We start from the raw sequence: 26,495 nt of genomic DNA, 5'->3' as shown, positions 1-26,495 counted from the left end.
GAATCGACAAATCAGCGAGGAGTGGAACAAGTGGAATACATTGACAAGAAGGAGGGATATATACTGACAGATAAGTCACAACACCAAAATATAATTAATGTAGAGAAATGAAATTTCTGGAAGCAGTTGTCTAGGTAATATGTATAAGTAGCTAACATTGCAAGATTACAAGTTAATGTAAACACAAGATAAACAGTTGCATAAGAGAAATGCCGATACATTAATAACTGATGTAATCACCACAATGTTGAGCATAAGTATGCATACTTTGAATGCAATGTGTTATACAGGTACCAGATGTCAGTTTGTGGGATGGAGTTCCATGTCTGTTGCACTTTATCGGTCTATACAGGGATGCGTAATGCTTTTTGTGGATGACACTTTAATTGGTGTCCAAAGATGTCTCATATGTGCTCAATTTTGAATCATTAAAAAATTTGTGTACATGATAAACAGCCTTCACCATATACTTCTTTTAATCATATATAGGTTTCAGTAGCAGTTTTTCCACGTTTCATGCAAATCATATAGCTCTTACACAAATGATGGCCACAGCCACACAGATTTTTCTACAGACACCAAAAGTGCCACATCTGACTGAGAAGACTTCACCAGTCCCAGCCTCACCTCTTAGTAACAACATAATGCTTTTTACAGGAAAGATGGACATCCAAAACTGAAGTGAATAATGTTGATGTATCACTAATCATGGCTGGCTGGAGAACCAGTGTTTCAGACAAGCAGCAGTAAAATATGAAGATGTAACATAGGAGTGATCATAGACCTAAAATCATGTGCAAATGGGTGTGGTCTGAGCTTTGGTTAGTGTTGAAACACTGAGTGAACTGTGTGTAGTGATTTCTATTTCTTATAATCCCACCAGATATATCAATGGACAATGCCATACTACCAGTATGCATCAGTACACCTATGTCTGGCTGGGTTACTGCAAGTGGGGAGTGACACAGAACCTCCAGCCAGCAGGTAATTTGATCCCATCAGCGGGCCAATTTAGGGCACATTGACTTCAGGCCCAGTCCCGTAGCTGACATGTTCCTCTCCACGGTCGACAAGTCCTGATTATTCTGCATGACACTGGTTATTCTTTGGACTGTTCCTTTTATGACTGGGCCTCCTCAATATGTGTGTGCAGTGACATTTTGCCTAACACTATAAAGTTCTACTTTCAAACAATGGAAAATCCAGGATGGAATGTAACAATACCAGAGAAGGAAAGTTGCTACTCACCATATAGCGGAGATGCTGAGTTGCGATAGGCACAATAAAAAGATGCACACAATTAAAGCTTTCAGCCATTAAGGCCTTTGTCAGCAATAGACACACATACACACACACACACACACACACACACACACACACACACACACACACACACACACATGAATGCAACTTGCACACACATCTGCAGTCTCAGAGAGCTGAGACCACACAGCGAACAGCAGCACCAGTGAATGATGGGAGTGGTGACTGGGTGGGGGTAAGGAGGAGGCTGGGGTGGGGAGGGGGAGGGATAGTATGGTGGGAGTGGCGGACAGTCAAGTGTTGCAGTTTAGATGTTCCCATAACCCTTCTGGCCTCAACCTTCGTTAGTCACTGTCCTCACCCATCCAATCCCCTCCCTATTCCCATTCCAGCACTACACAGCCATCATTTCACCCCCACATCCAGTCTTTTTTTTCCCTCATTTCTGCTACTTACCCCCTCCCCCCTCCGCATCTTCTCTCCTGCCCTCCGTCTAAACTGCAACACTTGACTGTCCGCCACTCCCACCATACTATCCCTCCCCCTCCCCACCACAGCCTCCTCCTTACCCCCACCCAGTCACCACTACCATCATGCACTGGTGCTGCTGTTCGCAGTGTGGTCTCACCTCTCTGAGACTGCAGACATGTGTGCAAGTTGGGTTTGTGTGTGTGTGTGTGTGTGTGTGTGTGTGTGTGTGTGTGTGTGTGTGTATGTGTATGTCTACTGCCTTAATGGCCGAAAGCTTTAATTGTGTGAAACTTTATATTGTGCCTATCGTGACTCAGCATCTCTGCTATATGGTGAGTAGCAATTTTCCTTCTCTGGTATTGTTAAAGTTATACTTTGGCAGACTGTGATACCATTATGCTAAGTGACTGGATTCTGCATTTCCAACAAGTAGTTCCCGCCACAGTAATTCAAACTTCGTCTGTTCTGGTTGTTTTCTTTTGCACTCCAGGAAAATTCACTGCATCAGTAACTTTTATGAAATATGTCTCATTTACTCTGTGTTGCAGTGTGCTCAGCAAGTGTTAACGAATGACATTTATGTTACGACTGGGGCTATAAATATGTTACTACGAGAAATTGTTCCAAGAATGTACAAATTTAAGAAAATTGTATGTTAGCTATAAAGCAAATGAAACAATGGAAACCCCAAGTTGGAATATCAAGAATATAAGAAAGAGATATGAGGGCGGCTCAGAAAGTAACCTCCGATTGGTCACAGTGCGGGTTGTGGGGGGAGTAGCGACGCCATCTGTGCGTTCACGCACTCAACAGGTCAGTCGGCATCAAGCCGTGGTCGAGTGAACATCGTACCTGCGCTAGTTTAGTTTTTGTGGCAGTTTGAAATGTGTGCTGCAATAGAAAACCCCGCCAAATGTGAAGTGCGTGCTGTCATAAGGTTTTTTACAGCCAAAGGATATTCTGCAGCAGCTATTCATCGTGAGCTTTGTGCCGTGTACGGACCAAGAGTTATGAGTGAAGGAGTTGTCTGTGAATGGGTACGTTTATTTAAAAGTGGACGAGAAAATGTTCATGATGAAGAGAGGAGTGGTAGACCATCATTGGTGACTGACGAACTCGTTCAGACAGTTGATGCAAAAGTTCGTGAAAATCGACGTTTCTCAATGTCGGAGTTGTCTACTGGTTTTCCACAGATTTCTAAGACTCTCTTGTACGAGATAGTGACAGCAAGATTGGGTTACCGTAAGTTCTGTGCACGACGGGTGCCCAAAATTCTTACCGACCACCACAAAACTCAAAGAATGGCCTCTGCATTAGACTTTCTGTCACGTTATGAGGACAAAGGAGAACCATTGTTAAACAGAATTGTGACCGGTGACAAAACCTGGATTAAGTACGTGAACCCTGAGACAAAAGAACAATCAAAGATGTGGGCACATTCAAATTCGCCTACCAAACCAAGAAAAGCCTCGCAAGATTTTTCTGCCAGAAAACTGATGGCAACGGTGTTTTGGGATGCCAAAGGGGTGTTGTTGGTTGAATTCATGGAATGTGGTACAACCATTAATCAAGACGTGTACTGTGAAACAATAAAAAAGTTACAACGGGCTATACAGAACAAACGCTGTGGTATGCTGACTTCCGGTATCGTTTTTTTGCACGATAACGCCCATCCTCACTCTGCTCGCAGAACAACGGCCCTTCTTGAGTCCTTCAAGTGGGACGTTATCAACCATCCACCTTACAGCCCAGACCTGGCGCCAAGTGATTATCACCTCTTCATGCATTTGAAGAAATGGCTCGGGTCACAGCGGTTTGATGACGACGAAGAGCTCAAAGATGCGGTCACAGGCTGGCTCCAGGCACAAGCGGGTGATTTTTATGCAGAAGGAATTTCAAAGCTTGTGAAGAGATACGATAAGTGCCTCAATCGCTATGGAGACTATGTAGAAAAATAGTGCAAAGATGTAGTTGTAAGATGTATATATTAAAATATTTTTATTTAACTTGGTGTATTTTTTTAAGTCAACCGGAGGTTACTTTCTGAACGGCCCTCGTAGATTGCTATTCACACTAAAGATGACACACTGAGCTGCAGATAGGCACAACAAAAAAATACTTACACATTAACTTTTGGCCAAAGCCTTCACCTAAAAAGGAAGCACACAAACATTGATTCACATGAACTAGCACACCTCACCTACTATCTCCAGCAGCTTTGACCAGAATACAGCTGTCACTTAGCATGAAAGCGAGGAGGAAGAAGGGATAGCAAGGTGTGGTTGGGGATGGGGGTGAGAACAGTGCTGTCTAATGGAGAGTGCAGGGAGTAGACTGCCAACAGTAACAGTGTTGTGAGGCCACACACTTCCCCTATCAGTTCAGGTTCATAGTAACATACACACCAAAGATTTTAGAATATTTTCTTTCATTTATTGATTAACCTTCACATTTTGCTTGTAATGATGCAGCCAGGCATTGTGCAATACAGTATTGGAAAAACTGTGTTGTTCTAGTTTCTTTGACAATCCACTGTCAGAAAATAAGTTACTAATTTCCAAGAAAATTTTATTTATGTCTTAAAGTGTTGAAGTTACTCCAGTAGGCTTGATCATAACAATCATATCATCAGCAAAAAGAACAAGTTCTTGTGTAAACTGGTGCATTGGCAGATCATTTACATAAAACAAGAGAGGAGCCAATATCAGTCCCTGAGGAACACCTGTACTGATGTTGTTCCCCATGCTGAAGATGCTGTTTTGTGCTCTATACTCCCTGGGTTTTTTAACAATTGCTGACTGTTTCCTTCTTCTCACACACTAGGCTCAAGGCAGGTGACATGCATGTGGATTTGCAGTGCCCTGTTTCATACCGTGTACTTTTGGTAGCTACAGTGTGTTCTCCTCTGCCCACAGGTCGGTATCAACTATCAGCCCCCGACAGTGGTTCCTGGTGGTGACCTGGCTAAGGTGGAGAGAGCTGTGTGCTGCTTGTGCAATACCACAGCTATTGTAGAGGCATGGATGAGGCTTGACCAAAAATTTGACCTCATGTTTGCAAAAAGAGCGTTCATGCACTGGTTTGTTGGTGAAGGAATGGAAGAAGGTGAGCACCTATATTTGTTTAATTCATTCACTCATTATTTCATCATGTACTGTAGATCCCACCAAGAAAGAGAAATCACAAGAATATGAAATGAATGAAGGTATACATTAACCTGAGAGAAAGACATTGTAGAAAAGTAGGCTTTGTACTGTATTAATAATGAACTTTCACTACAAGCTGTGGGGAGTGGAGGAAGCAAATGCCATCCGCTATGAGGATTGTCAGTATTGTGAACTGTAAAACAGTGCATTATTTCAAACTTCATTGAATTTTATACATGCAATATAAGAAATATACATATAGGATACTGGATACGGATCATAATATACGTAATAAACAGTTCCCAAGTTTTCTGTATACACCTATATTTTACCATAAAGACTGATACACATGAACACTGCATGAAGTACAAAGGCAGACTGAATTAAACATGGTGGCTAATCAGAGCAGTTAATGTTCCAAAGAATGTAATTTGTGTGGTTCGATGTGACCTATTGACACCACGTATGCAAATGAGAAGCACAGCTACAACCATTTAATAGTTATATTAATTACATTTTGAAATAAATATTATTCCTTCTTGCTTCTCCTTCATTTCCTTTGTCCTTAGTCCGCATAACAAAAACTTTGGTGATAATTTTCTCAATAAAAAAGCTTTCCTTCAGCAATTTTCAGTAACATACCTTTTATTTTCTGCACTGCAATTGCATCATCATTGAGTAATAAGTGACCATATGGCACATTTTGTTGCACTTGTCTGACCTCCAACTATCATTACTACTGCCTGACTATACTACACACCAAAATGGTGTTGGCACCAAATGAAAACTACTGAACAAGGTGGCTCAGTCATTAGCACACTGGACTCATATATGGGAGGATGATGGTTCAAATCTGCATCCAGCCATCCAGATTTAGGCTGTCTGTTCTCTAAATTGCTCAGGCAAAGGCCAGGATGGTTTGTTTGGAAAGACATGACCAATTTTTCTTCCCCATCCTTGAAACAGTCAGAGTTTGTACTCCATCTCTAATGAGGGGATGGGATGTTAAACTCTAATCCTCATTCTTTCAAAATGAAAACCAATCTAACTGTATATGTTATTACAATAGACTACTGATTTTTTTAAATTTGTATTACTTTGCTACTTTTCTATATTCTGTTTTACAAGTGCATTTTTATTACTTTTAATTTTGAAATTAAAGATTTTATAATGGTTGTGTTTGTTTTCATATACAATTGTTTTGATCATTATAAAACCCAGAAACACATGTCAACATATACAAAATTAATTTTCACTCTGCAGTGGAGTGTATACTGATTTGAGACTTCCTGGAAGATTAAATCAGTATGCTGGACTGGGTCTCAAACCTGGGACTTTTTCTCCTTTCATGACCCAGTGCTCTACTAACTGAGCTATCCAAGCACAACTCATGACCCAGAGCTCTAGTTCTACCACATCTCATCCCCTATCTTCCAAACTTCACTGAAGTTCTCTCACACACCTTGTGAGACTAGCACTTTTGGAAGAGAGGCTACTGCAGAGACATGGCTTCACCACAACCTAGGGGATGTTTCCAGAATGAAATTTTCATTCTGTGGCAGAGTGTGTGCTGATTTGGAATTTCCTAAAAGATTAAAACTGTGTGCTGTAATCTGCCAGGAAGTTTCAGGTGCCTATGTAATTTACAAATTTCATATAAAGCATCACAATTTGAACATTAATTCTATGGATATATCAGAGGTATACAGTTGATTTAGAAACATCAAAACTAATCATGTTTTTTTCATTATGTACATAATTTATGAATTTCCATTCAAAATAAATCTGTAGTAAAACTATAGCAAACCTCACAGAGCTGCTCCCTTCCAGACACATACATACATACATATATACATACATATTGGTGATCATGGATGCTGAAGATCCTGTGCTGACCTTACAGTGTTCCTCCATAGATGGTGAGCTTGTGCACTTATGATTCAGTTCTCATGGGCAGCCATCTTCTGAAGGTTCTTCCGGAGTTCATTCTCCCATTGCTACCTTGATATTCCAACTGGACAAATTCCATCAGGTTTTACATAAGCACAGCTTTAGCCTGGCACATTTCTGACCTTCTGATAATGTACACTGCCAGGCTTATTCTATCAGCTTTCATTTTCTGCATGATGTTTGTTTGTTTCATCAAGTTGTACAGTTCCTGGTTCTCATGATTTTCCATTCAAAGATCAACAGGTTCTCTTCACCTTTTTTGTGCTTAAAGCTTCTGTCCAATACCACAACACTGTTAATATCACTGCTTTGTAGGCCTTAGGTTTGGTTCTAGCTGACAGATTTCTGATGACATTATCTGCTTAAGTGTAAAGTTAGCTTTTGTACCATTAACAATATGTCGATTAATTTCTTGCTTTATATTATTATTATTGTTGAACCAGGTGTCAAATTATTTAAAATTTTCCAGTCTAGCTACATTCTATACTGCAATCTGTAATGGGGCATTGTTAGACACTTTTCTGGATACTTCTATCATTTCAGTCTTCTCCATATTAATCCTCAGCCCAGTATTAATGGAATCCCTTAATAAGTCATCTGTGGTTTCTGTTGTCTCTTCCTCTGACTCCACTATGGCTGCAATGTCATCTGCATATCCCAGCATACCCCAATAGCTCTGTTCTATCTTTTAGATTTGCCCCTTTACCTTCTCTTTTCATTTCCTGTATTACTTTCTCCAGGACCAAATTAAACAGAAATGGTGAAATGGTATTACCTCGTCTCACACAGTCTTGTCCAGAGACATCATCATAAACATGACAGTTATTATGCTAATGCTCAGCCATTAATTCTTGGAGGCCACAACTGTATGATTTGTAGCAGAAGTGACACACACTGCTAATAGATCCTTAAATGTCTCACCTACCAAAATGAAACTTGAACTGGCGTTTACAGTGACACATACAATAGTGATGATCCAATAAAAATATTTATGGCTATGAATTACTTATTGTCAAAATGAGACACAGCAGCCAACTGTGGCTAATATAAAAACACTGCATATGACACAGTTTGATAGTTAAGGTCAGCAGTGACCAGTGACAAGGCACTACAAATATGAAGTAATCTGATTTCTGTTGTTTCACATGTAGGGAGTCTACATACAAAGATAAAGTACACACATAAAAAAATGAAATGATCATAAGGCATTTATTGGCTGGGATATCCCCTTTGTGGTTCGGTCGCCGTATTGCAAGTCTTTTTAGTTGACGCCACTTCAGTGACTTGAGTGTCAATGATGATGAAAATGATAAAGAAGGACACACAACACCCAGTCCCCTGCCAGGAATTGAACCTGGACCCCCTTGCGTGGTAGGCAGTAATGCTACCGCTGCGCTACGGAGGCAGACAGTATACACATAGTTTGTACTGTGATCAAAAATGAGATGTCATGAGTCAGAAAAGTGAGGGACACTGGGAGACGAAAGTTCCCTGTGCACTTACACAGCAAAAGCAGAGAAGTCCTTGCAACATATGTCAGCTGTCTCACAATTAGTGTGGTAAATGGGACAATGTTGGCAGCTGAAGTTGGTGTGTCACCACGAGATGACATGCCTACAAGCTGTTGCAACTCCTTCTGGCAAGGGGACAGTACACTGTAACAATCTGCTACAAAACATGACAAATTGATGATCAAATTTTATTTTTATATTATGCTTCAAAATAGATCAAAAAGCTTTTAATACACATACTCACATGCATGTGACCACTGTCTCTGTTCAATAAGACCAGGTCTGATGAAGAGCCCCTTGACTGCAAGATCACAAGGGCAATCATTAGTAAGACTCATTTGAAAGTTTTATGTTAATAGCTATGATGGGAAAATATTAGCTGCTAATGACTCACCATATGAATCAGGAAAGCAACAGAAAATGATTCACATTCAAATTCTTTATTCACCATTGACCACCTGAGGTGGAATAGGCAATTTACATGGATATCATATAACATTTTCCTTGAATAGTAGCTTAAAGCTAAATGAGCATTGCAAATAGTGCCAATAGATGATAACATACACTATAATGTAAGATAAATACATTCAGTGACATCACACAATGAAATCCTTAAAAATTAATGTCAATTGATTTTATATTCATAAATTCTGTTACATTGTAAAAAGGATTGATTAGTAACCAGTTTAGTAGCTTGCTCCTGAAGCTACTTATGTGAGCCAACCAAGAAGAAAATGGAAGTTTATTAAATATTTTTAGACTATTGATTAGATGGGAATTCCCTGTTCTTGTCAGCCTATGCCTAGGTATGTCTAATTTTGTTTTGCCTCTGGTATTATGGTGGTGTATGTTTTCCCTCATTTCAAAATCTGCAATATTGTTTTTTGCATACAATGCTGAGGCGTATATATAAAGATTAATAACTGTTAATATTTTCAGCTGAATGATCAGTGGCCGGCAGTGCTCTGATCTACCAGAATTCCTCATTGCCCGTATCACTATCTTCTGAATTTTTAGAACTTCAGTGATGTGAAGAGTGTGTCCCCAAATCAGCAGTCCATACTCTATATGTGACTGAAAGAGTCCAACATAAATAACTCTTAAATATTCTTTTGTCAGCTAGGAGGTGTAGAAATCAAATCTCTGTGATGTATATTTTACACTTCACAAAATGAACATCATCAACATTCAAGAAATGTTTAAAACAAATCACTAACTTGCAGTGTAAAAACTATATGAAAAATGATGTACCATAGTGATCACAAAGTTTCACACCTGAAGATTGAATGCCAGCTTCTTTGGAGCTACAAATCATACAGGACATTCAGCTAAGTATCCACTTTTAAAGAATGCATTTAGAATCATATTGGCATAACAATGTGATAGAACTGATGGAATGTGATGGCATGCAACTGAATAATAAACAATATGTCATGGAGCTAATTGTGAAACTGTCTGTCCTTTAAGGTGTAGCTACAGACAGCACAATAATACATTTTACAGTCAGGGAAAAACAAACATTCAGAGGCTGAATTTGTCCAGTGGTTGCAGGTGGTATGAATTGCAGTGTCATATACTTTTCAGGAGGAATAGTTTGCTCTAAGGAAATATGATTTTTGTACTCAGATCAGAACTGAAGCAAAAGCAAGTTATTTTGACCAGCTATTGGCCAAAAGCAGTGCTCATGCCACAGTTGTATTTCTCTTACACCCATTTACCCACATGTTCTTGTTGTGATGTAAATATTCCCACCTGCCCTTCCAAGATCATGCACATGAGAGATAACCATAGGGGACAGAGCACCTCCAACTTTGCATCACAATAAATAGCTTTCCAGCCAATGTATAATACAGGTTAACCTTTGACATAATTGTATGTGAATATGTTAAGGCATTGATGATAGTGGATCGCGATACAAATAGGTTTAACAGGAATACCACGACGATATTCAGACTACCCAGATGCATATACATCATGAAATGTAGTATCAAGAATTGGATCTACAATTTCTACTGTAGGAATTATTATATTCATTGTAATTATATGAGAAAGAATGGTTACAAACCGAGACGGTTAACTTTAATTTTGAGGTTCCTTTCATATGCATTTCCTCTTCAAATCCTGACTGGTTGGAGTTGGAAACAAATTCCTTACTGAACAACAGAATAAATGTGTTTATCTCATCTACAAATTTTCAGGCCAATTCCACAGTTTACTGTGCATTGTTAAGTTGACGTTTTGTTTGAAATTTCATTACCTTACCTCTTCCATTTCTGTAGCACTATTTGAAGTTATGCAATCATCCACTGCTTCCCTCAGAATCACTGTAATATATGTAATGTGCAATCCAATGTGTATAATATAGTAGTGCACTATCATATATATACTATAAATTGCATTGAGCGTCCTTGAAATGTGCAAATACTAGATTTTGTAAAAAGTGCACTGTGGCCTTCTTTGAATATCCGTAGTTTTTCTTAATCACTACACTGTCTTATTGCTGTGGACTTATTTGAAAGCTGTTTTTAATCATTGTTTTCTTTTTTTACTGTGATGTGGATTATCTTTGATGTCTGTAATTATATTTAGTACCTGCTCCTTTGAGGTAGATTGTACTTTACAACATTTCAATCAAGATGGGATTTGTGGCTCTCTGTCCAACAATGATGATGAACTGCATTGCTTGATATCTGTTTCAGTATCACTTTTGCTTGTTAAGCAAGTGTTGTCATCATTGTACTCCTCATGTACATCATCTGCTCAGTCGATTGTATATGACCCCACACATTCCACTGACTTATCTTGAAGAAACACTAGTGTTTTGCCTGCCACTTCTTTCTCTCTCTGAAAAATTCCTTAGGTTCCTTTCTGATGACATGTCAACTTTGGCAACTGTTGTTATAGATGTAATGCAATGTTTGCTTTGTTTATTGGATAAAAGTCTCTCGGTGTACAGGCCACATCAATTCAGGATAAAACTCCAAGCTTTCGACCACTACCTCCATGGTCGTCATCAGGGCTAAAACTGACTGTCATAAACTGGTGAGGCTCTCACTTTTATATGTAAAGGACGGCTTCTGATTGGCTGGAATACATCATAGCAACAGTGTTATGGTGCGTAGTGAAGTGGTGCCCTCTACTCCCATAGATGTAGTTTCTATCCCGCGTTGCTTGCAGCACCATCCCTTGAATCAGGAGGTAAAGTGTGGGAAGTTTTCCTCTGCGATTTTTCTTTATCCAGTGCACTCTTCCAGGTGTTGCTAAGTGCATAACCGCTGTCTCTGTTAAAGTTATTATCGCTAAGTCTAATTTTGACTGCTTCCTGGATCACAGAGTCCCAGTAAATTCGATGTGTGGGCTATTACTCTGGTTTCTTCAAATAAAATCTTATGCTTGCTAAGCAGGCTATGCTCAGCCACCGCCGATTTTTCCAAATACCTGTATTTCAGGTGGCACTGGTGCTCGATGGAGCGGTCAGCAACGGTTCTTACAGACTGGCCCACATAATTCTTGCCGCATTCGCAAGGAATACTATAAATTCCCAGCACACTTAGGCCAAGACTTTCTTTGACTGATCTCAAAATTTCCTTAATTTTCCTAGGTGGTCGGAAAACTGGTTTTATTCCTTGCCTCTTTAGGACTCTGCCTATCCTGCTTGTTGTAGCACTGCAAAATGGAAGCCCTGCTATTTGTTGGTCCTCTTCTTGTTTATGGATGGCATCATGTCTTACTTTCTTGGACAATACTGATTTAATTTCATGGGCAGAATAACCATTCCTCTTGAAAACAGTCGTCAAATGGTTAATCTCGGACCAAGGTGGTCCTTGTCAGAAATAGTCCTGGCTCTGTGTACTAAAGTACTCAGCATAGCTCTCTTCTGAGAAGGATGATGGAAGCTGTGGCTATGAAGGTATAAGTCTGTATGTGTTGGCTTCCTATACATAGAATGGCCCAGTCGTCCATCTGATTTTTGCTCCACCAACACATCTAAAAAAGGTAACTTTCCTTCCTTCTCTACCTCCATTGTAAATTTTAAGTTTGGATGTACACCATTCAAATGTTTGACGAACTGCTGCAGGGTGCCACTGTCATGTGGCCAGATTAAAAAAGTGTCGTTGATGTTTGTTTATTGTTGCCATTGCTCTCCTTTGTATCAAAACCACTTATACTGTAGCACTGTTGTGAGTTACTCACCGACTAAGCAGGCCAACTGCACTCTGTAGCCTCATGCTGTGTTCTCTGTTGGATACCTCCAGTTCTGCAACCACTGCCATTAGCAGCCAATATTGTTGTTGTATGATAGACAACAGGTGGGGCACTGAATGCAGTAAACATCATTGGCCTTTGCAACCTCACACTCAATGGGTTCCTCCTGACTCCTGAGGGTGTCAGCCCTCCTCTACACAACCACTTTACAAATGCAACTTGCTCCAAGTCCTGAGCTGTAGAAATCTGAATTTGGGCTGCTTAGGATATGTTCCACCTCAAAAATCACCTCCTCATCATTCAAGAAATGCTCGACTGGTTTCATTATTAATCCATCAAACGGTTCAGTACTATGTCAAAAATTGTTTCATACATTATTGTGAAACTTGAAACAGCTATAATTTGCATGATTGTGTCTTTCAAAACAGATTAACAGCTTATAATTGACTTCTTATACCATAATTGACTGAATAAAATGTTCTCGGTTTTCCAGCTGTGTCAGTTCGAATAAAATCCTTGAGCTTTCAACAGCCATCTCTGCTGTCGTCGCCCTGACGACGATGGTGGAGATGGCCATCAAAAGCTCGAGAATTTTATTTGAATGGACGTGCCTGGAAAGCTGAAAATGTTTTATTCATGTATGCCATTGTGAAAGACTCTGAGGACACTGTAATTGACTGTAATTTTAATCTATAATTATGTTAGTTTTTTTTATTCCTATATAATTATTATTTCTACATATATTATAATAGAGAACTTAAAGTAACTATTTAATGCACATATTTCATGTTGTTGTTGTGGTCTTCAGTCCAGAGACTGGTTTGATGCACCTCGCCATGCTAATCTATCCTGCGCAAGCTTCTTCATTTCCGAGTTCCTACTGCTACCTACATTCTTCTGAATCTGTTTAGTACATTCATCTCTTCATCTCCCTCTATGATTTTTGCTCTCCACACTGTCCTCCAATACTAAATTGGCGATCCCTTGATGCCTCATGATATGTCCTACCAACTGATCCCTTCTTCTAGTCAAGTTGTGCCACAAACTCCTCTTCTCCCCAGTTCTATTCAATATCTCCTCATTAGTTATGTGATCTACCCATCTAATCTTCAGCATTCTTCTGTAGCATCACATTTCAAGAGCTTCTATTCTCTTCTTGTCTAAACTATTTATCATCCACGTTTCACTTCCATACATGGCTACACTCCATACAAATACTTTCAGAAACAACTTCCTGACACTTAAATCTATACTCGATGTTAGCAAATTTCTCTTCTTCAGAAACACTTTCCTTGCCATTGCCAGTCTACATTTTATATCGTCTCTACTTCAACCATCATCAGTTATTTTGCTCTCCAAATAGCAAAACTTATTTATTACTTTAAGAGTCTCATTTCCTAATCTAATTCCCTCAGCATCACCCGACTTAATTCGACTACATACCATTATCCTCATTTTGCTTTTGTTGATGTTCATCTTATATCCTCCTTTCAAGACACTGTCCATTCCGTTCAGCTGCTCTTCCAAGTCCTTTTTCTGTCTCTGACAGAATTACAATGTTATTGGCGAACCTCAAAGTTTTTGTTTCTTCTCCATGGATTTTAATTCCTGCTCCGAACTTTTCTTTTGTTTCCTTTACTGCTTGCTCAATATACAGATTGAATAGCATTGGGGAGAGGCTACAACCCTGCCTCACTCCCTTCCCGACCACTGCTTCCCTTTCATGCCCCTCGACTCTTATAACTGCCATCTGGTCCTGTACAAATTGTAAAAACCCTTTCGCTCCCTTTATTTTACCCCTGCCACCTTCAGAATTTGAAAGAGAGTATTCCAGTCAACATTGTCAAAAGCTTTCTCTAAGTCCACAAATGCTAGAAACGTAGGTTTGCCTTTCCTTAATCTATTTTCTGAGATAAGTTGTGGGGTCAATATTGCCTCATGTGTTCCAACATTTCTATGGAATCCAAACTGATCTTCCCCATGGTCAGCTTCTACCAGTTTTTCAATTCATCTGTAAAGAATTTGTGTTAGTATTTTGCAGCCATGGCTTACTTCATAAGCATACAAAAATTTTTTGACATAGCACTCAATATTTTTTTTACATACTCAACACTCAGAAAAATATATTGTCACAAGACATTTAAGATTTCCAGCTTTTTAAAAGGTTTAAGGCAATGAGCTGTGCTGCCACTCTTGGTTATTATATGTACCTACTGCTCTTTTCTGCAGTCTGAATATAACTTAGATATTTTTCCTATTCTTTCCCCAAAAAATTACACCACAACTAATGACAGTACAGATATAAACAAAATATACTGATCTGATACATGAAATATCACATGTTGATGCCAGAATTCAGGGAGTATAACATGTTGCTGAGGTTCTGTTACTAAGTATTTTTACACACTCTTACCAGTTTAATTGACAGTCAACAGGTATTCCAAGAAATTCTGAGCAACCACACAATGTGTGGACTCATTATTTATTTTAAGGTCATTATAATCTGGTTTTCTCGTTCTATAGAAGTTAATAGTGCTTGTTTACTTCATGCAAGGGCATGCTGAAAAGTAATTCCTCTAAATATTTTATTCAATTCTCAGTATTGGTTGAGGTGTTACATGTGATCCATATTACTTGGCTGACTTTCTTACTCATGTTCACAGACCATAATTACCCTCCCAACCTTGTACAAAAACAGATCTCTCCAGTCATTCACCACCTGCCAAAGTCCCACCATCCAGCCACAGAGGAGCATTCCGCTCATGAGCCAGTACCACCCAGGACTGGAGCAACTAAATCACATTCTGTGCCAGGGTTTCAACTACCTCTCATTGTGCCCTGAAATGAGGAATATCCCATCCACTAACCTTCCCACCCCTCCCACAGAGATTTCACCACCCACCAAACCTATACAAAATATCCTTGTCCTTCCCTACTCAGCCCCTGCTCCCAATCCCTTGCCTCATGACCCATATCCCTGATATGGACCTAGATTCAAGACCTGTCCCATATATCCTCCCACCACCACCTACTCCAGTCTGGTCATGAGCACCACCTATCCCATCAAAAGTAAGGCTGCCTGTGAAACCAGCCATGTGATCTACAAACTAAGCTGCAACCACTGTGCTGTATTCTATGTGAGCATGATGACTGACAAGATGTCTGTGAGCTTGGCCACCGACAAACTGTGGCCAAGAAACAACTTGACCACCCAGTTGCTGAGCATGCTGTCCAACACAACATTCTTCATTTCAATGACTGCTTCACAGCCTGTGCCTTCCCAATAACACCACCTTTTTTTAACTGCACAGGTGGAAACTCTCCCTGCAGTGTATCCTATGTTCCCATAACCCTCCTGGCCTCAGTCTTCACTAGTCATTGTCATTACCCACCTAGCCTCTTTAGCCCCTTCCCTGTTCCCATTTCAGTACTAATCAGCCCTCTATCTGCCAATCCACCCAAGTGTTTTTAATTCTCTCCTCTTCTGCCCCTGCCCCCCTTTCTCCTGCCCTCTGTCTAACCTCCCAATTGCACCCAGCTGCCCTCCCCTTTACCCACCTCTCCCCTGTATGTTCCCACTATACCCAGGCCGGTGAAACATGTCACTTGACAGCTCGCGTGTGGTTGGCTACACTGCGATTGCGAGGTTGCAATAGCTGCCACCGCACATGGCCACAACTCCGAAGTACATTTTTTAAATGTAAGCTACAATCAATGTTTATACATAAGTGCAACAAAGTATGTTTTTCTAACAATGGAGGGAATGGCAATGGAGACTAAGTGTTTGATAGTATATTAAACTGGAAAATAACAACACCAGAAGTTAATGACAATATCTACAAAAAGTTGTCCAAATTGTTACTGTAGTAGCTGCATGTAAAACGTCATATAATAATGCAAATCTAAGAATACCAAATAACATGCTATCCACACTCATAGAAAGAAATAAAACAAAAAATACATAGCCTACCCGACTGCAGAGAGAAAAAGAATTAATTCTGTATACATTTACACTCACCTATTTCCGACGTCTGTAGTACAATTCCATCCAGTTCTCCTTCACTGTCATCAGAATTGGTGCCAAAACCGTTATTTTTGTCATCATCATCATAATTATCATCATCATTAAGAGAAATCATTAACTGTTCATTTTCATTTATAATGCCATCTATAGTCTGTGCTTCTGTTATCAGTTTAGCAACATGGTCTACTTTTTTCCTCCATGAGGTAGCATCTACCATAGCAAGACCTTCACATAGCAGTCTTTCCACTTCTGTTATAGTAAAAGTCTTGTTGTTACTTCTAATGTACGCTTTGACTTCACTCCAAACCAATTCAATTGGATTAAAATGACAGTGATAAGGTGGTAGCCTAATTACCAAGTGACCCTGTTCACTTGCAATTTCAACTACAATGTATTTAGGCACCACAGGCTTATTTTGTTTCACGAGCGAGTATAACAGCAGCTTTGTCATGGACATGTCCGCAGCAACGTCTCTCGCCTGCAACCACTGCACCATAGTGTCTTTATGGTCACTAGTGGTGGGAGCTTTATCTAAAATCACAGAATGGTACGGTGCATTGTCCATCACAAAAACTGCTGGAACACTAAACTGGAGCAACACATTCTTAAACCACTGTAGAAACCGTGGGTGGTCCATATCCTCATGATAGGCATTGGTTTTTTTTTTTTTTTTTTTATCAAAAAACTAGAAGTCCTTCTGGAACAAAGCTGTTTGAAGATCATGCATGGGCCACAATTAACCATGATCCTCTTCCTGTTGACTGATGACCGCTGCTGTTCGGAGTATTATCTGTCCAGCATTTCTCAACTGATTCTCCACCATTGACCCAGGTTTCATCTAACCATATGACTGAGTGTATGTCCTTTCCTACAATTTTGTGTAAGAAAATGGAATGAGCTATAATGACATGAGCTTTTTCTAGTAACAGTTTTCGTCCATCTAACTTTTTAAAACAGAAGCCCATACTTTTTAATATCATCTTAAGTGATGTTTTCCCCCCTAAGAAAAGTTCACTTTCTTTTAAAGAAATTAGCAACTTCGCTATTGTGGGGTATTCTTTTCTTTTATAGTATCCATATATGTGCCAACAAATTGCATCGGACTGGAAAGAATCAACATCTGTAATAGGATGAGGCTGCTTCTTTTTCTTGCCCAGAGTACTTAAAAACACACTGTTTCTTCCACAGGGGCTTTCTTCCACACTGTTTATTTCACTGTCTTGTAAGTCTTGAAGTAACACCCCTTTCCTTATAACTGTTCTTTCACTGTGTCCTAGAGTTTTCGAGGTACGCTCGAAAACTTTCTCGGCAGAAATCAACGCGTGCCCTTGAACAGAAACAAATTTTTTCCTTGCTCGTAAAACTCATGCTCCCTCTGTAGTAATTCCAAAGCCTGACTATTTAATGGCACTCTGTGGTGCAATGGATTGTCACTTGGTGAACGACATCGTTTTGGAGACATTGTTTAACAAACAAAAACTGTAGTCAAGGTGGTAACACAACACAACAGCAGGCATTCACGCACTAACATACAATGTTTACACAGAAGCTGGCAATGTGGTAGCATTGCCACAGGAACCGGCTTTTGTTCAGTGCTGTTATTGGTTCACCCCCGGCACCCCCCGTTCCTCACTTGTTTGTTAGTTATACTACCAACTCTACGGCGCTTGAGGAGTGACCTTGAAGTGACATGTTTCAGCGGCCCAGGTATAGCAGCAATTTACCTCCCCCCCTTCTACCTCTACTGTGCTATCCCTCCCCTCCCCACCCCCCCCCCACCCCAGCCACCTCCCTGCCATCCCTCCCCCTCTCCACCCCAGCCTCCTCCCTACTCCCACCACCCAGTTGCTTCTCCCTTCATATGCTACTGCTTGCAGTCTGGTCTCGGCAGCCAGAGACTGTAGTCATGTATGTGTGAGTTGCGTTTGCGTGAGTGTTGTACATATGTCGTCTATTTCTGATGAAGGCCCTTTTTGGCCAAAAATTTACTTGCTGACAGTCTGTTTGTTGTGGCTATCTACAACTCAGCATCTCCACTATATGGTGACTTATAACATTTGTTTGTATTTTTTGTACTGATTTTTCATAGTAGCTATATTTCATGACATTTTTAATTATATTTGATGATAACTATGTTCTAGGTATTCCAAGTACATCAGTAAATTGAATTTATAGTATTACAATGCTTGCTTATCTGTTTGTACTACTTCACGTAAATGTTGCAAGATAGTATCGGGTACTTCGATATGGTCAGAATCAAAGTAGTTTTTTTTTTTTTTTTTGGCAATTCACACCAATTTGCTACATTACATGTCTTATAAGGGAACGTATGCCAAGCATGTTCTCTAAAAGAAATAAAATCTCACAGATTTTAGTTTGTGGAGGTATCCTTTATTTGGGGGTTTGATGGGTCATTATGATTAAGGCTGTTACCCCCCCCCCCCCCCCAAAAAAAAAAAAAATCCTCTTGTCACTTTGATAGATGAACTGAGACAGCCCATTCAGAAACTATGATGATTATTGATGCCACTACTACAAATCACATCCAAATTCAACCATACGAGAAGCAGCCTACGACATTTTTTCGAATATTTCTTATTAATTCACAACAAACAGTTTCATTCTTACAAAAAATGACTTGATCATACCAGAAATAGATATTAATGGTACTACACTAAATGAAACACTGTGTGTGAAGCTCCTTGCTCTCCTGTTGCATAATATACTAGTATACAATCAACAAAATTATAAACTAATCAAGAAGCTTCGTTTGCTATGTTTGGTACATACAAGAATCTGTCACTGTATCTACATCTACATCCATATGTAGCCACATGACGGTGTGTGGCAGAGGGTACTTTGAGTACCTCTATCGGTTCTCCCTTCTATTCCAGTCTCGTACTGTTCGTGGAAAGAGAGATTGTCGGTATGCCTCTGTGTGGGCTCTAATCTCTCTGATTTTATCCTCATGGTCTCTTCATGAGATATACATAGGAGGGAGCAATATACTACTTGACCCCTCGGTGAAGGTATGTTCTCAAAACTTCAACAAAAGCCCGTACCGAGCTACTGAGCGTCTCTCCTGCAAAGTCTTCCACTGGAGTTTATCTATCATCTCCATAACGCTTTTGCAATTACTAAATGATCCTGTAATGAAGCGCACTGCTCTCCATTGGATCTTCTCTCTCTCTTCTATCAACACTATCTGGTACAGATCCCACACTGGTGAGCAGTATTCAAGCAGTGGGCGAACAAGTGTACTGTAACCTACTTCCTTTGTTTTCAGATTGCATTTCCTTAGGATTCTTCCAATGAATCTCAGTCTGGCATCTGCTTTACTGACAATCAACTTTATATGATCATTCCATTTTAAATCACTCCTCATGCCTACGATCAGGTAATTTATGGAATTGACTGCTTCCAGTTGCTGACCTTCTATATTGTAGCTAAATTATAAAGGCTCTTTCTTTCTATGCATTCGCAGCACATTACACTTGTCCACATTGAGATTCAATTGCCATTCCCTGCACTATGCGTCAATTTGTTGCAGATCCTCCTGCATTTCAGTACAATTTTCCAATGTTACACCCTCTCGATATACCACAGCATCATCTGTAAAAAGCCTCAGAGAACTTCCAATATTATCCACAAGGTCATTTATGTACATTGTGAATAGCAACAGTCCTACGACACTCCCCTGTGGCACACCTGAAATGACTCTTACTTCGGAAGACTTCTCTCCATTGAGGATGACAACGCATTAACTTGATGGCCAGGGTGCAGACTTATTTTACATACTTCCTCCCTTTGTTGTCTTACAGTGTTATCTTCTGGAGCAATGAAACTGAGGGAAATAAAGTATGGGTGACTTGAAAAACAAGTTACACATCATTACAGCACGTCAAGTAAATTTTATTTAATGCTGGACTAGAAATCAAAGTGACCCAGATGAGTAACAGTATTTTTCTATTTTATAACAGAGTTGCCAAGTCTCCATAAACAACAGTAAGAACATCCTACCAATCACTCAATTCCTCAATGATACAAATTCACTCCTTGATCACAGAGCAATTTGAGAATAGCTGTATGAATGTTCTCATTATCGGAAAATCTCTTTCCCCCTCAGATGTTCTTTCAGCTGCCTGAAAATATTGCCTCAACATTGTCGTCTGTGGTCAATGTTGTTGGCCTTCCTTTCTGATTTGCATTGCATGTGACTTTGTTTTTAGAACCATTTCACTATGCCTGAACACCACATTGCATTTGGTCCATGTATTACCACAATTTTATGGTGCATCCATGTGCAATTAGATATTCTCCTCCAGTAATCGTGAAACCTGCGTGAGGGGAGGAGAGCCCAAGTCCACATACATTTGTGCGCTTACTAAGGTCTAGCAGCTTGGATATCCACTTGCTTTTTTTACTGGTTTATTAAACACGAGCAAGTCCATAAAAAGTACTACTGTGTCCACTACATTTGAAGAGGAGTTACACACCAAAGCAATGTGGCCTTTCTTTTGACACTTGTTGCAAACAGCCCAACACTTATGGGCACAACATGCTGGTGTTGGATGAATCAGTATGGACAAGATCAAAGGCAGACATGTGGCTACTGTTGTGATGTGGCCTGCTGCTGCTGTGGCCATAACCGGCACTGCCCCATGTGATGCTGCAGTGGCTTCCCAGTCATTCTGAACACTTGCAGCATATGTAACAGGTATTTACTGAGCAACTTCCAATACCTCACCCAAGCAGCAATCTGATCACCTGTAGCCCATGATGCTTCAAAATGCTGTGCTATACAGAGAACATCAGGAAACATCAGATTCTTGTGCTGAAGTGCTTTTTCACAGACTTCCCTATCTGGTACCAGATGAATAATAACATCACACACCATGTGATCAGTGTAGGATTCGTGATTGGTACTAATAACAAATTTATGATGATGGCTCAACCTGTGTTACTCTGTTGCACAGGTTTTGTAAAATTCGTTTGGGCAAATCTGACAATGGTAAAATTGTACATGCACCACAATTATGTGCTTTCTGTCACAATAATATGTGGAGAGAAGCTTGCACATTTCATCAAATGATAAGCTGGCTGGTTTTTGCAAAGGTGCAACTTTGCACAAAAACTGGTAAATATGCAATGAAAGTCAGGAAAGAAAGAAAGCCCTACATAGGGTTGGCCAATCCCAGCCACGGTTCATTGATATTATAGTCATAGCATACTAAGTTTTTTCATTTCATGAAGATCACATTTTTATGTTTCTGAACTTTTAAAGCAAGTTGCCAGCCTTCGCGCCGTCCTGAAATCTTATCAAGAGTTGACTGAATATGTTTGCAGCTTTTTTCAGACAGTATTTCACTACAGATAACTGCATCATCACGCTGAGGTTACTATTAATATTGCCCACTATATCACTGATAACATAGCCAGGCTCCCAACAATCTCCCTGGGACACACTGAAAGTTATTTCTATATCTGATGACTCTCCATCCAAGTTAACATTATGTGTCATATCTACCAAAAATAACTTCATCCAGTCACAAACTTTGCTCAATAACCCACATGACTGTGTTTTAGACACGTAGCATAAATGTGGTACTCAGTCTACTTCTTCTAGAAAACCAAGAAATACTGCAGATATTTGACTGCCTTCATCCAAGATTTCAGTATGTCGTGAGAAAAGTGCTAGTTGGGTTTCACCTAATTAACATTTTTTGAATCCATGCTGGCTGGAATGGAGGAGGTCATTCTATTTGAGATACCTCATTGTGTTTGAGCTCAGAATATGTTCTAAGAGTCTACAACAAATCAGTGTCAAGGATAATGGGTGGTAGTTTCGTGAATCATTTCTATACCCTTCTTGTAAAGAGGTGTGACCAATGTTTTTCCCCAACTGCTGGTCATGGTTTTTTGTTTGAGGGGTGGATGCTCGATTAGAGTTAAAAGACAAACCAACTCAGCCACAAATTCAGTAGAGAATCTGGCGGGATCTCAATGGTTCCAATGCTTTGTTCAATTTTAATGATTTCATGTGTTTCTCAACACCATTGACACCAGACAGTACTTCATTGAACATAAATTATCATCAGCCCAAGTCGAAATACACTGAATAGGGTGTTGATATAGCCCTTATGTCATGAGGTGACTTTTTTGTAACGTATACTATGAGGTGTGGTCTCCGTGACCCCAATGCGTAAACTGAGACTAAGAGACTAAGCAATTTGAAAATTTTCATTTAAGTTATACAACATTTATTTTTATGATTATGTCACTGTTGTTTAAATACTCCTCATTGATTTTGTTGCACTAAATGAAGCCACCAATGTTTTACTTTCATGATAAAAGATTACATACTTTTATGTGGTTTTTAAATTAGTACACAAAAACAAATTGTTAGAGAAATGATGTTAACATTCTGAAAACTTATAGTATCTTAATAGCAGGTAAATTTTCACATAAACTAAATCGCAAGGTTAAAAATGACACTTGATTGGACAAAAAGAAAGTCTGCAAAACTGATTTTCACTATCAGGATCTACGTTTTCCTTTACCATCAATCAGAACACATTTTATGTTAACAAACACTTTAAATATGTTATTGGAGAAACAGGAAGGTGTCCAACACAATTGTCCTGAAGTTCTTCCCTTGATTGATCATAGTGTTTGCCAGCAGAATTATGATCACTGGCTGCTACGCAATCATCATCTTTTTCATCTGTTTCTTGATCTATATCATCGGTATGTCCCTCTACCCACTGACTAACAACTTCATCAAACTTAGGATTGTTGAAATTGACACACTCCTGCAAACAGATTTTGTGCTTTACTAAGAAAACAGGCATGTAGTTCACAAGGTACCCTCTAGGAGACCCCAGCATACATCAACAATATGTGTCGGAACAAGGCAATTTGAGGAGGGTATGTGAAGTAGTGAGGATATAAAATGTAGACTGGCAATGGCAAGGAAAGTGTTTCTGAAGAAGAGAAATTTGTTAACATCGAGTATAGATTTAAGTGTAAGGAAGTCGTTTCTGAAAGTATTTGTATGGAGTGTAGCCATGTATGGAAGTGAAACATGGATGATAAATAGTTTAGACAAGGAGAAAATAAAAGAATTCTGAAGATTAGATGTGTAGATCACATAACTAATGAGGAGGTATTAAATAGAATTGGGGTGAATAGGAGTTTGTGGCACAACTTGACAAGAAGAAGGGACCAGTTGGTAGGACATGTTCTGAGGCATCAAAGGATCACCAATTTAGTATTGGAGAGCAGCATGGAGGGTAAAAATCGTAGAGGGAGACCAAGAGATGAATACACTAAGCAGATTCAGAAGGATGTAGGCTGCAGTAGGTACTGGGAGATGAAGAGGCTTGCACAGGATAGAGTTGCATGAAGAGCTGCATCAAACCAATCACAGGACTGAAGACCACCACAACAACAACAACAGCAACAACAGGTGAAGTATAGGAGCATATAGGAGCATTCTGCTAGAAGTTACCTCAGAGAGAAAGTTAAAAAATTCTCTTGCTGTCTGGGGGACCTCACCTAGTGCGTTAAGGGTTAATTAGGGATCGTATTTGCTGTTTCTCTTCATAAAAAGAAAGAAATTATTCATGATATATGTCAATTAAGTTATCCTTAAGTCCAGATTAAAAAAAAAATCTAAAAGTTCACTAAGTTACCCACAAGTTCAAATGTAAACATCTACAAGTTAACTGAGTTATTCTTAAGTGCAGATTTAAACATATATAGGATGTACATCTTGGACAACTGAATCTCCAACAAGCACTGAACAATGGTTCTACATCAGGTCCTCAGAAAACAGTTCAAATGGTTCAAATGGCTTTGAGCACTATGGGACTTAATTTCTCAGGTCATCAGTCCCCTAGAACTTAGAACTACTTAAACCTAACTAGCCTAAGGACATCACACAAGGCAGGTTTCAAACCTGCGACCGTAGCAGTCGCGCGGCTCCAGACTGTAGCGCCTAGAACCGCTCGGCCAACCTGGCTGGCTCAGAAAACAGTGAAGTCTCCATTTCACCATCTCTGTTCAAACACCTGCATAATCTGTGACTTAATGGTTACCAAAGAAAATAAGTGTAGAACCAGAGAAGTTAAGATGTGTGGGTATGAAAGAACTGCATCTGTGATAAACAGAGAAAGCCAAAGAAACCCTTCAATATGGCAACAACAAATCTTGAATGCCTTGAAGTATCATCAGAATACCTCATACCAACAGGCAGAAAGTGATTATCACACCCAACCTGATACATTCTAATATAGTTTATAGTAGGCAGTTATCCAACTAAAATCTCAAGTTGCATTTTGATGATACTGGACAAAATTAAAGTGTATGTTGCACATGAGAATGTTTCACATGACTTTCATACGTTTTCACAACCAATTCATACAACAAAACTCTTTTTTTCCCAAGTCCACAAACGCTTTTTTTTCCCCCTATGTCAATGCCTCAATTATTAATTTAATTTCTTAAACATAACTGAACATTCTGCTACATAACAGGATCTTTAGAACACACTGGATGAAGCCCTTTTGTTGCATCAGAATAAATTACTCTTCTCTCTCAACTTACAGGTGAATTCTCTGAAGCTCGTGAAGACCTGGCAGCACTGGAGCTAGATTACCAGGAAGTGCAGGAGGATGCTGCATCAGAGACAGATGAGGACAAAGACGAATATTGACTCATCACAGTTTACTACCAATACTACGATCTGGATACTGCAATCTTATCAAAAATCGTGTGCAAGATAGTGACATTCTGTCATCAGAAGCATTAAAACTGTCACACGAGTCATGCACCATGTCAGTGTCGTGGACATAATTAATGAAGAAAAAGTGATGTAACATGTCTATGAGATGTGAAATGACAGAACATTCTTTCTATTTATCATTCTGTCAGTATGATGGGGTGTTAGGTGCATTCTTTAGAATTTGAGACATTTTCCCTTTACTGCCTACATAAAGCAGATTCAAATTTTCAATAAGCTAATATTAACCATTTTAAATCAGTAACTAATAAGACCTGTCACATTTAAATATATAAAATATTTTTATTTTGTCTTAAAAAGTTATTATCTGTGTTACAAAAAATATATAACTATTACAAAAAGTATATTGTGTGTGTGACTTCTTCATGCAGTGGTTTTGTAAAGCAATAAAATATTTTCTGCCTGTCTGTGTGTATAACATCCTATCATATTTTATTGGTCCTCCTATCTACGTAAGCAGCTTGAGCATCAGATGTTGGGCAAGTTCAGATCCACACGAATAAACATTTGTTTGATTTCTGCTTGTTTTGCTTTAACTCTCTACAAACAGCTCAGTTGGGAACAATACCATTTAAATGAGACCTGGAGAATTAGAGGATGTTGCTTCCTCAGTCATACTAAACATGTTCCTGACACACAACACTTACTAAGGAACTGTGCTAACTACTGCATCACCCCAGTATGTCTTCCTCTCCAATACATATTCCCATTCGCACTTCATCCCATTGCTAGTACCCTTCTAAACTTGCGTCAGTATTGCAGAGGCTCTCTGACAATGGAATAGCACCATACCAATGAGCGAAATGTGATTAATTCTGCCTGTACCTCAGGCCTCACCACTTTAATCATGATAATGATGTATACTGAAGCAATGAATTAATACTGATGTGAATTTGGAAGGGGAATAGCAATGGGCTAAGGTGTGAATGGGAATTTAAATAAATGAAGAAGACATACTGGGTTAATCCATGCAGGCATACAGTGCCAGTGCGGCACAGCAGTTAGTACATCTGCCTAGTAAGCAGATCTGGGTTAGAATCCCAATGCTGGCACAAATTTTAATTCATCACTATCAGAGATAAAAGTAATACTCAGTATGAACCAGGAACATTAACTGTAAA

The 26,495-nt window shown here is 39.4% G+C and overlaps 1 protein-coding gene across 2 annotated transcripts in view; it reads left to right on the top strand.

Annotated features, from left to right (window-relative positions):
• LOC124718793 (tubulin alpha-3 chain-like) overlaps window positions 1–25,625 on the top strand; it is a 251,477-nt gene extending 225,852 nt beyond the window's left edge. For both annotated transcript variants that reach the window (XM_047244401.1, XM_047244400.1), the window contains 2 exons: window positions 4,650–4,839; window positions 25,181–25,625. In XM_047244401.1, the coding sequence (XP_047100357.1) occupies window positions 4,650–4,839; window positions 25,181–25,287 (297 nt within the window). In that variant the 3' untranslated portion in view covers window positions 25,288–25,625. The remainder of the gene's footprint in view (window positions 1–4,649; window positions 4,840–25,180) is intronic.
• Window positions 25,626–26,495: the final 870 nt, after the last annotated feature.

The sequence above is a fragment of the Schistocerca piceifrons genome, chromosome 10 (assembly GCF_021461385.2).
Source record: "Schistocerca piceifrons isolate TAMUIC-IGC-003096 chromosome 10, iqSchPice1.1, whole genome shotgun sequence".
Taxonomy (NCBI): domain Eukaryota; kingdom Metazoa; phylum Arthropoda; class Insecta; order Orthoptera; family Acrididae; genus Schistocerca; species Schistocerca piceifrons.
The sequence above is the reverse complement of the archived record's forward strand: the minus strand, read 5'-3'. Positions and strand labels throughout refer to the sequence as shown.